The sequence below is a fragment of the Bubalus bubalis genome, chromosome 12, assembly GCF_019923935.1.
Source record: "Bubalus bubalis isolate 160015118507 breed Murrah chromosome 12, NDDB_SH_1, whole genome shotgun sequence".
NCBI classification, from domain to species: domain Eukaryota; kingdom Metazoa; phylum Chordata; class Mammalia; order Artiodactyla; family Bovidae; genus Bubalus; species Bubalus bubalis.
In genome coordinates, this window is record NC_059168.1 from 54929713 (window position 1) to 54941838 (window position 12126).

Sequence of the window (12126 nt, forward strand, 5' to 3'; positions counted from 1 at the left end):
GGAGGAGACAGAGGATGAGATGGTTGGATGGCATCACTGACTTGATGGACATGAGTTTGAGCAAGCTCCGGGAGTTGGTAATAGACAGGCATGCTTGCCTTCATGGCATGCTGCAGTCCATGGGGTTGCAGAGTCAGACACAACTGAGCTACTGAACTGACTGATGTGCTCTACTGTTCTGTTTTAAAGAAGGCAGAATGCCAAAGAATCGATGCCTTTGAACTGTGATGCTGGAGAAGACTCCCGAAGTCCCCTGGAGATCAAACCAGTCAATCTTAGTGGAAATCAACCCTGAATACTCTTTGGAAGGATTGATGCTGAAGCTGAAACTCCAGTATTTTAGTCATCTGGTACAACCAAATACGATCCGATACAGTCAACTCATTGGTAAAGTCCCTGACGTTGGGAAAGATTGAGGGCAGAAGGAAAAGGGGATGTCAGAGGATGAGATGGCTGGATGGCATCACTGATGCAATGGACATGAACTTGGGCAAACTTTGGGAGATGGTGAGGGATAGAGAGGCATGGCGTGCTGCAGTCCATGGGATTGCAAAGAGTGGGACATGTCTGAGAGACCGAACAACAATAACAGCATGTGCTATACACTTTGCTAAGCAAGTTATATGTGACATGTCCCTTAATCCTTACACAACTCTAGGAGGTAGATATTCCTCATTTTGCAATAGAAGAAAATGAGATACAAGAGTAAAGTAAATTGCAAAAAAATAAAATAGGAAGTTGGGAAGTCCAAATCAGAATCAGGTCCAATTGCCAGAACTCTTCCTTTGACTACTATGCTCTGAGTTGAGACTGAGAACATATCAAAAGCCACCATGCTGCACCACCATACAACCAACCAACCCTGAATATTCACTGGAATGACTGATGCTGAAGCTGCAGCTCCAATACTTTGGTCATCTGATGCAAAGAACTGACTCACTGGAAAAGATTTTGATGCTGGGAAAAATTTAAGGCAAAAGGAGAAGTGGGTGGCAGAGGATGAAATGGGTAGATAGTATCAATGACTCAATGGCCATGAATTTGAGCAAACTCTGGGAGACAGTCAAGGATAGAAGAACCTGGCATGCTGCAGTCCATGGAGTAACAAAGAGTTGGACACTTAAAACTTAGCAATTGAAAAACAACAACAAATTGCAAATAATGTGAACAACAAAGGATTGATACCCAAACTACACAAACAGCTCATACAACTCAATATCAAAAATAATTCAATCCAGACCGGTAGAAGACCTAAACAAACATTTTCCGAAGAAGACACACAATGACTAACATGCACATCAGAAGATGTTCAACACTGCTAACTTTTATTGAAATGCAAATCAAAACCACAATGAGTTATCAACTCACACCAGTCAGAATGGCTATTGTCAAAAAGTTTATAAATAACAAATGTTGGAGAGAATGTGGGGGAAAAGGGAACCTTCATAACACTGTTGGTGGGAATTGCAAATTAATGCAGCATTACTGTGGAAAACAATATAAAGTTTTCTTAAAACAAAACAAAACAAAAATAGAACTACTATATCACCCAGAAATTCCATTCCCCAATATATACCCAGAAATAGCAAAAATACTAATATGAAAAGATACATGTACCTCAATGTTTATAGCAGCACTATTCACAATAGCCAAGGCATGAAAGCAACCCAAGTGCTAAAGACTGGATTAAGAAGATGTGATACACACAGACACAGACACACAAAATGCAAACACTACTATTTGCAGCAACATGAACAGACCAAGAGAATATTATGCTTAATGAAATGTCAGACACAGGCAAGTACTTTATGATATTACTTATATGTGAAATGTAATAATAATAATAATAATACTGTTAGTACAAATTAATGTATATCCAAAACATAGGGAGACTCATAGACCTAGAAAACAAACTTATGGTTACCAAAAGGAAGATAGAAGGGGGAGGGACAAATTAGGGATATAGAATTAGCAGATACAAATTACTATATATAAAATAGACAAACAACAAGGATTTACTGTATAACACAGCAAACTTATCTTGCAATAACCTACAATAAAACGTAACCTACAATAACATTGAATCACTGTGCTATACACCTGAAATTAACACAATTTTGTAAAGCAACTATACTTCAATAAAAAACAAAATTTACAAAATGCTTTGGAAAAAAACCATAGAGATGTGTCTTGTAAATTGTCTGCCATAGACTAGTCGATAGACCTCAGTTTTGTTTCCTTTTTAGACATAAGCAGCATCTATTACATAAAGGGTCATACAGTGGGAAGAATCCTGAGAATACTCAACTAGCCATAGATAAGATAAATCCACCATCACAAAGAACCCAAGCCACTGCTGCCTGCTGACTCAGACTCTCTCAGGCTGTTGTGTCACTTCACCATACTAGGAAACTCTCTTCTGATTCCTCTTTCCTCAGGAATTCCCTCACTTTCCTCCTCTCCTGAGTTGCTGCTCCAGACACTTACTGGGAGGGACTTCCCCAGGCAAACCGTTCCTTTAAGTGCCCAATACAGTGTATGCTACTGCCACCTGGTGGTCATCTCTATTTCTAGCCTCTATTTCCATCTCCTGGACCCACCACAGAGTCACCTTCTGTTCAGTTCAGTTCAGTTGCTCAGTCATGTCTGACGACTCTTTGTGACCCCATGGACTGCAGCACGCCAGGCTTCCCTGTCCATCACCGACTCCTGGAGCTTTCTCAAACTCATGTCCATAGAGTGGGTGATGCCATCCAACCATCTCATCCACTGTCATCCCCTTTTCCTCCCGCCTTCAATCTTTCCCAACATCAGGGTCTTTTGCAGTGAGTCAGTTTTTCACATCAGATGGCAAAAGTATTGGAGCTTCAGCATCAGTCCTTCCAAAGGATATTCAGGACTTATTTCCATTAGGTTGGACTGGTTGGATCTCCTTGCAGTCCAAGGGACTGTCAAAGTCTTTTCCAACACCACAGTCCAAAAGCATCAGTACTTTAGAGCTCAGTTTTCTTTATAATTCAACTATCACATCCATACATGACTACTGGAAAAACCATAGCTTTGACTAGATGGTCTCTGTTTTTTAATATGCTGTCTAGGTTGGTCACAGCTTTTCTTCCAAGGAGCAAGCATCTTTTAATTTCATGACTGCAGTCACATCTGCAGTGATTTTGGAGCCCCCCAAAATAAGGTCTCTCACTATTTCCATTGCTTCCCCATCTATTTGCCATGAAGTGTGGGACCAGATGCCATGATCTTAATTTTCTGAATGTTGAATTTTAAGCCAACTTTTTCACTCTTCTCTTTCACTTTCATTAAGAACTTTAGTTGTTCTTCAATTTCTACCATAAGCATGGTGTCATCTGCGTATCTGAAGTTACTAATATTTCTCCCGGAAATCTTGATTCCAGCTTGTGATTCATCCAGCCTGGCATTTCACATGATGTACTCTGCATAGAAGTTAAATAAGCAGGGTGACAATATACAGCCTTGATGATACTCCTTTCCTGATTTGGAACCATTCTGCTGTTCCATGTCCATTTCTAACTATTGCTTCTTGACCTACATACAGATTTCTCAGGGAGCAGGACAGGTGGTCTGGTATTCCCAGCTCTTTAACAATTTTCCACAGTTTGATGTGATCCACACAGTCAAAGGCTTTGGCATAGTCAATAAAGCAGAAGTAGATGTTTTTCTGAAACTCTCTTGCTTTTTCGATGATCCAACAGATGTTGGCAATTTGATCTCTGGTTCCTCTGCCTTTTCCAAATCCAGCTTGAACATCTGGAAGTTCACAGTTCACATATTGTTGAAGCCTGGATTGGAGAATTTTGAGATTATTTTGCTAGCGTGTGAGATGAGTGCAATTGTGCAGTCATTTGAGCATTCTTTGGCACTGCCTTTCTTTGGGATTGCAATGAAAACTGACCTTTTCCAGTCCTGTGGCCAATGCTGAGTGCTCCAAATTTGCTGGTGTATTGAGTGCAGCACTTTCAGAGCATCATCTTTTAGGATTTGAAATAGCTCAACTAGAATTCCATCACCTCCACTAGCTTTGTTCGCAGTGATGCTTCCTAAGGCCCTCTTGATTTCACATTCCAGGATGTCTGGCTCTAGGTGAGTGATCACACTATCGTAGTTATCTGGGTCATTAAGATCTTTTTTATATAGTTCTTCTGTGTATTCTTGCCACCTCTTCTTAATATATTCCGCTTCTGTTAGGTCCATACCATTTCTGTCCTTTATTTTGCCCATCTTTGCAGGAAATGTTCCTTTTGTATCTCTAATTTTCTTAAAGAGATCTCTAGTCTTTCCCATTCTATTGTTTTCCTCTATTTCTTCATCACCATAGGTTTCCTATTCCCATGAGATCCACAGAAGACAGGTTACAAACTCACAGCACCAACTCACACTTATCTAGATATTTTCAGTGCTTACTATTTCATTTGTACTTTAGTAGGAAGCCTCATAGTCATAAGCGAAAATAAAAGTCGCTCAGTTGTGTCCAACTCTTTCCGTTCCCATGGACTATATAGTCAACAGAACTCACCAGACCAGAATACTTGAGTGGATAGCCTTTCCCCTGTCCAGGGGATTTTCCCAACCCAGGGATCGAATCCAGGTCTCCCACATTGCAGGCAGATTCTTTACCAGCTGAGCCACAAGGGAAGCTCAAGAATATTGGAGTGGGTAGGCTATCCCTTCTCCAGGGGATCTTCCTGACCCAGGAATTGAACTGGAGTCTACTGCATTGCAGGCAGATTCTTTACCAACTGAAATATCAGGGAAGTTAAAGTCATAGTCATAAGTTTCACTTTAACTGATTCAAACATGAAAATCAGTCTCTTTCCTTTATCTTCCATACACTGATACACTCATATTGACACATGCGAAATAGACTTAAATAGAGGTTTGGAGAAGGAAATGGCAACCCACTCCAGTGTTCTTGCCTTGAGAATCCCAGGGATGGGAAAGCCTGGTTGGGCTGCTGTCTGTGGGGTCGCACAGAGTCGGACACGACTGAAGCGACTTAGCAGCAGAAGCAGAGGTTTGGTGCTGAGCTGGAGGATGTTTTGGAGTAGAAAATGGTAACCCATTCCAGTATTCTTGCCTGGAAAATTCCTTGGAAAGAATACCTGGTGGGGCAGGCTGCTGCGGGAGGCGGTGGCGGTAAGAAGCCGGAGGCAGCGGGGTGACAGAGTTGGAAAATATTTAAGTCTCAACAAATGAATTCCATACTTGAACTCTGCTGCATTCCTGTGCCACCTCCTCCATTAGAACACTGATCTTACAACAGAGAAAAGAGGAATAGAAGGTAGAAGAAGATGCTGGGATCTGAACGTGCTGTTGTGGAAGAATGGTTATCAGAATTCAAGGCATTACCTGACACTCAGATCACCAATTATGCGGCAACTTTACACCGGAAAAAAACACTGGTACCAGCCCTCTATAAAGTTATTCAAGACTCAAATAATGAGCTCCTGGAGCCTGTCTGCCACCAGCTGTTTGAGCTCTATCGTAGCTCTGAAGTTCGACTTAAGAGGTTCACACTGCAGTTCTTGCCAGAATTGATGTGGGTTTATTTACGGCTTACAGTTAGCCGAGACAGACAGAGTAATGGTTGCATTGAAGCACTTCTGTTAGGAATTTACAATTTGGAAATTGCTGATAAAGATGGAAACAATAAAGTTCTGTCTTTTACCATCCCTTCCTTATCCAAGCCGTCAATATACCATGAGCCCTCCACGATTGGATCCATGGCCTTGACAGAAGGGGCATTATGTCAGCATGATCTCATCAGGGTTGTTTACAGTGATCTTCATCCTCAGAGGGAAACATTCACTGCACAAAACCGGTTTGAAGTCCTGAGTTTTCTCATGTTATGTTATAATTCTGCTATCGTGTATATGCCTGCTTCATCTTACCAGTCTCTTTGCCGAATGGGCTCCAGGGTTTGTGTGAGTGGGTTTCCACGGCAACACGAAAAACAGTGGAAAGAACTCTGTGGTCGAATAGTGTTGGATCCCGAATTTATGGTGCAGCTTCTCACAGGAGTTTATTATGCCATGTATAATGGACAATGGGACCTTGGCCAGGAAGTCCTTGATGACATCATCTATAGAGCTCAACTAGAACTCTTTTCTCAACCACTATTGGTTGCCAATGCCATGAAAAATTCATTACCATTTGATGCTCCTGATTCTTCACAAGAAGGCCAGAAAGTACTTAAAGTTGAAGTCACTCCAACAGTGCCGAGGATTTCTCGGAGTGCGATTACAACAGCTTCAATCCGTCGCCATAGATGGAGGAGAGAAGGTGCTGAGGGTATAAATGGAGGAGAGGAGTCGGTAAACCTGAATGATGCAGATGAAGGATTTTCATCAGGGGCTTCCCTCAGCAGCCAGCCAATTGGGACCAAACCATCCTCCTCTTCTCAGAGGGGAAGCTTAAGGAAAGTAGCAACTGGGCGTTCAGCCAAGGATAAAGAAACAACTTCTGCCATCAAATCCAATGAGAGCCCTCGAGATTCAGTAGTTCGCAGGCAGTATGTACAGCAACCAACTGATCTTAGTGTAGATTCAATTGAGCTGACACCGATGAAGAAACACCTGAGCCTGCCTGCTGGCCAGGTGGTGCCAAAAACTAATAGCATTAATCTAATCCGGACAGCCAGTGCTTCCTCAAGTAAATCATTTGACTATGTAAATGGCAGTCAAGCAAGTACCAGCATTGGGGTTGGCACTGAGGGTATTACTAATTTAGCAGCTAACAATGCTAATCGATATTCAACTATCAGTCTACAGGAAGACCGGCTAGGTCAAGCTACAGAAGGTAAAGAGCTCCTCAGCCCAGGAGCTCCCTTAACCAAGCAGTCTCGATCCCCAAGTTTCAATATGCAGCTAATATCCCAGGTGTAGTCTTGATATCCTCTCTCATCTTTCTGCTTATCTTCTAGACTGAACATTTCATTGTGCAGGAAGACACTTCATCCCACATTGTGAAAACATTGGTAATCATAAACAGATCTGATTTAGTTTAGGTATCTTCATACGGTATTTTGTATGGAAACAGCAATAAGGTTTTCTTTTCTCTCTTTCCTATATCGTCCCTTCACCTGTTCCTTGTAAACGTGTTTGTGAAGCAGTAGAAAATGTTCGCGTTTTCCACAACTTCGTTTCTCCTTGGGTGATGTGCAATCCATCGTAGGCTGATCGGTCCCATTTCAACACTGTGAGACTGAGGTTATGTTAGAGGAAATGGTGTATATGATCCCTATGAATGATACTTTGGCTTTTGTTTTTAAAAAAAAAAAAAAAAAACGGGTTTGTTCTCATAATCTGTAGAACTATGAAGATAACTGGATCATATTTTTTCTCTCTTAACCAGGAGTGCCTCAGAGATTCTGCTATGACTTTGGACTTCTCTGAGTCTGTGCAATCATTTTCTTGAGAAGCATGGGGAAAGGTGGTAGACTGCTGCACTTTTTCATTAAAATGAGGGTGGCTCTTTTTTTCCCCCATCTCCTTTATCTCGAGGATACAATGTTCAGTTACTGAGGCATTTGAATCAAGTTGTGGCCACCTCTGTTGGAGGACAGGGCTCTAAGTTGATTGTGTAATAGATAATGCACTTTCTCAATGGCTCTATAGTCATTATTAACATGTCTTCCCTCCTCCCCACAGGGACATAAGGTCATTTCTGTCCTTTGAGTTGGAACAGCTAATAAATCAGAGAATCCAAGGGGCTTGTTCTATTTCCCAGGAATGATTGACACTTCGGTGCTGGGGTTTTATGGGGGGAGGGGGCAGTTTCTGTTTAGCTTGTGTGGAATTGTTTGTGTGAGGGGAAGTTTTGATTGTTTTTTCTTTTTCTTTTCCTTTGTGAGCTGATAATGACTGAAGTAGAACAAGTACGTCTTCAGGTAAAGAGAGGGATTTCTCAACCCACTTTCTATGATGTCAGACTATTGGAGAAACCCTTTCAGCTGCTTTCTAGATGTACCTAAATTCAGTCAGATATTTTGGATTAAGAAACCTGAAGTCCTGATAGGTCATATACTCCAAGGAAATACATCAGGGACAGATAATTGGCTGAAAACACTGACACTTCAATGTGACACATTTTTATAGAGCATTTCTACTAGGGGGTACTGACTTGATTTCTCCTACAAGGACCACACTGCCTTTGTGTTTAATGTAATGCAATTTGTGTACCTTCTAATCATATATCTGCAAAAGTTCTCATTTTTATAAATCTTTGAAATCATGCCAGTAAGCTAGATGTTGAATGTATGTAAGTAGCATTTGGTAACTGTGCTAAAAGGCTATGAAAATGCATTATTGGTTTTTTTAGAAGTTATTTTTTTTTAGTTCTGATTTGGTTGGATAAGATTTCATTATGAACTCATCTGGGTCCCAGGCTCTAATGCTTGATTGAAATAGAAGAAAATATATTGGTTTTTGAAAATCAGTGTATCCTCACTTGAACTGCTATACATTCTTCCACACAATATTCAGAGCGATGAATACTTTGTACATTTAGACATTCTTATTTTATTATTGTAAAAGAAAAATATACTGAATTTACAGAAAAAAAAAAAAAAAAAAAAAGAATACCTGGTGGCTATATAGTGCATGGGGTCACAAAGAATTGGACATGACTGAGCGAGCACTCATGCACAGAGACTGTTTTATAATAATACCCTGTTGAATATCAAGCAATGAAGTTCTTGGCAGTTTTTTGCGGAGACCCCCACCACTCCTGATTGCTCACTGGTCCTTTACCCTTCCTATTTTCTCATAGGTTCTCTGTACTCCCCTTCTCTTTTCCCTTCACTTCCCCACAATAACTCAGTGACCACAGGCAGTTTTAGTTGGAAGTGGTCAGGGCAGCATTATAGGCTTCCCTGTTGGTTCAGATGGTAAAGAATCTGCCTGCAATGCAGGAGACCCAGGTTAGATCCCTGGGTCAGGAAGATCCCCTGGAGAGAAGGGAATGGCTACCCACTCCAGTATTCTTGCCTAGAGAATCCCAAGGATAGAGGAGCCTGGGGGCTACAGTTCATGGAGTCTCAAAGAGTTGGACACGACTGAATGTCTTTCACTTCACTTCATTAGAATGGTAGACAAGAGAAGGGTGAGTTCTTGGCAGCATCACCTTACTGCATGGCTTTGCCAGCTTTCAAAGAGGGAAATGGGCATCTTTTTACTTGTTTACAATAAGCATTCTGGTTTTTGAAGAGATAGGAGATAGGAGAATGAGACACATAATCTTAAAACCAAACATTCTTGTCCAAGAGATAAAACACATTAAAAATATAAGCAATCTAGAACTGCAAGATACCCAAGAAGAAGCTTTTCAAAGCTTAGATTTGACAGAAATTATGAGGAAGCACGAGCATCCAGAGCTCCAGTGCCTAGGGAGAGAATCGGAGCAGAGCTGAGACTCTGGCAGGGCATGATGTGGGGGAGGGCCAGGGGAAGAGGAGAGAGGGTAGGGTGACATTTTAGAGGAGCAGTGTGGTTTCTGCAAAGCTACAGATAGGAGAAACCTGGGAAATTCTGAGTAGCCCAATTTAACCGGAAAAGACAGTGGGAGGAATGAAAAGTAGGCTAAGAGAGGCAGATGGAGTTAGACTAGGAAACGATTAAGACATCAGGTTCAAGTTTTGCCTAACTTCATTATTTGCATGTGCAAGTTTTCTCCAAATCCAAGAATCCTCTGTACCTTCTCTGGATCAGAGATCACATGTATTGCTGCCTTAGAGACCAAGTGCACAATCATTTCAAACAGCCACCCCCCTACCACTGCCCAGGTTTCTATCACCAAGTAGTGCGTACCAGCATTTTAGTAAAGAACCAATCCTCCTCTCACTCCCACTCTCCCTTCCCCCACTAAGTGCAAGGTAGGACCCAGGACAGATTTATTGAGTGAAAGGGCCTATAATGATTTAGCAGTCTGGGTGAGAGAAGTCTATTACCCTCCAACTGTAACATTGAGTGGCTTTTATCTCAAGTCCACACACCATGGCAGGACCCCACAGTGGGTGTGGAGCAGAGAACTCACTCCAGGGTTGATAACACTTTATAGTGGATGACGATGACAGACAAGGTCTTGATTGCCACATGTGAGATGGCAATTTTGAATGGGTAACCAAATCTATGTTGCAAAGTAAAAACAGAGAGGCTTTCCAAGGAAGGCATTCAACAGAGCCATATTCTACAGTAAACAGCATAAACTAGGGAGGTGGTGTGTTTGGGCAAGACTTTATTTGCCACCTCTTCCTCTTTTGCTAGAGTTCTTCCATCTCATGTGTTTGTCCTATAGTTTTTTCAAAGAAGAGGGGAGCCATTTCTCCTTTCTGTGGTACACTAACAACTGGAAGTGAGATAGAGTCAAATGGAAGTGGGACAGAGAAAAACAGAAGTGGGATAGAGAGGTCTGGATTAGGATGAAATGACGTAAGGCTTCTTTCATTTAAAAAAAAAAAAAAGAAAAAACACATTTATTTTGTATTGGAGTATAGTCGATTAACATCAGGATAATTTCAGGTGAAGGGACTCAGTCATACATATACATGCAATGGCACCCTACTCCAGTACTCTTGCATGGAAAATCCCATGGACAGAGGAGCCTGGTAGGCTGCAGTCCATGGGGTCTCTAAGAGTCCGACACGACTGAGCGACTTCACTTTCACTTTTCACTTTCATGCATTGGAGGAGGAAATGGCAACCCACTCCAGTGTTCTTGCCTGGAGAATCCCAGGCACGGCGGGGCCTGCTGGGCTGCCGTCTATGGGGTCACACAGAGTCGGACACGACTGAAGCGACTTAGCAGCAGTAGTAGCAGCATTCTCCCCCAAACTCCCCTCCCATCCAGGCATGTAAGGCTTCTTGTAGAAGGCTCAGAAGAGTGTAGTTGCTCAGTGGGTCCTACTTTCTGCGACCTCATGGACTGTAGTCCACCAGGCTCCTCTGGAGCATGGAATTCTCCAGGCAAGAATACTTGCCTGGAGAGTGGGTTGTGGGTTGCCATTCCCTTCTCCAGGGGATCTTCCTGACCCAGCGATTGAACCTGGGTCTCCGGCATTGAGGGTAGATTCTTTACCATTTGAGCCATCAGGGAAGCCAGAAGGCTCAGGCATGGCTCTAAAGCTATCAGACTGTAATCCTTGGAACCTGCACATGTTACCTTATTTGGCAAAGAAGTCTCTGAAAATATGATTAAGGTAAGGATTGTGACATAGTGAGCTTATTCTGGATTATCCAATTGGCTATAAATGCTACCACATGCATCTCTATGAGGAAGATAGAGGGAAATTGACATAGACTAAGCGACAGAGAAGAGAAGGGAATGTGACCATGGGGACAGAGATGGGAATGGTATGGTCAATACCAGCAACCACCAGAGCTGGAGAAAACAAGGAATGGGTGGACTTTCCCCTAGAGCATTCAGTCAGAGTGCAAGTCCACCCATACCTTAATGTCAGCATCATCAAACTGATTCTGTACTTCTGGACTTCAGAACTGAGAAAGATTACATTTCTATTCTTTTAGAAGCCAAGGGAATGGTAATTTGTCAAGACACAAAGGAAACTAATACACTTCTCAACAGCAATCCCCCTATATAGGCTATTTTTGGAAACCATTCAGGGAGTATCTCTGCCTGGACATCATCCCACTGTTTGCAGCATAGACTTAATAGCAAAATTACCTTGTTAGGGAGACTAGAGTGCCCATCTCAATTTCATTGCAAAATCAGTTAAAGCAAATTAGAATCAGCTCACCCAACACCCTAAAGAATTAAACAATAATGGGTTAAATCATCAATCACTCTTATTAGAATATATAACATAGTTCTTCATCAATGGCTCATGGCTCATGGCTCATTCTACCTCCTGCCACTAGTCAAGGGTATAGGGACTAATTCTCACAGGAGAGAAGAGCATTGGAAATGTTCATGGGAATGCTTTGACAATAACTGCCAGATTCCTGAGGCTAGGACAGAGTTCCCATTGACCATTCATTGTTTCCTACTTTTCTCCCTTCCCTACTCCCACTCCCCAACTCCAAAGTTGAAAAAAAAAAAAACTTAAAAACTTAAAAATGAATAGTCTAGAATCTTAGT

At 41.9% G+C, this 12126-nt stretch overlaps 2 protein-coding genes across 6 annotated transcripts in view; one reads left to right on the forward strand and one right to left on the reverse strand.

Annotated features, from left to right (window-relative positions):
* CTNNA2 (catenin alpha 2) overlaps positions 1 to 12126 on the reverse strand; it is a 1366752-nt gene that overhangs the window by 647618 nt on the left and 707008 nt on the right. The window lies entirely within an intron of this gene.
* Positions 5135 to 8466, forward strand: LOC123328535 (protein FAM126B). The gene has a single exon (XM_044926021.2). The coding sequence runs from the start codon at positions 5325 to 5327 to the stop codon at positions 6915 to 6917; it is 1593 nt and encodes a 530-aa protein (XP_044781956.1). The 5' UTR covers positions 5135 to 5324; the 3' UTR covers positions 6918 to 8466.

What these genes read in the sequence shown, in the direction of transcription:
- LOC123328535 (XM_044926021.2), top strand. Translation starts at nt 5,325, where the DNA reads ATGCTGGGATCTGAACGTGCTGTTGTGGAAGAATGGTTATCAGAATTC.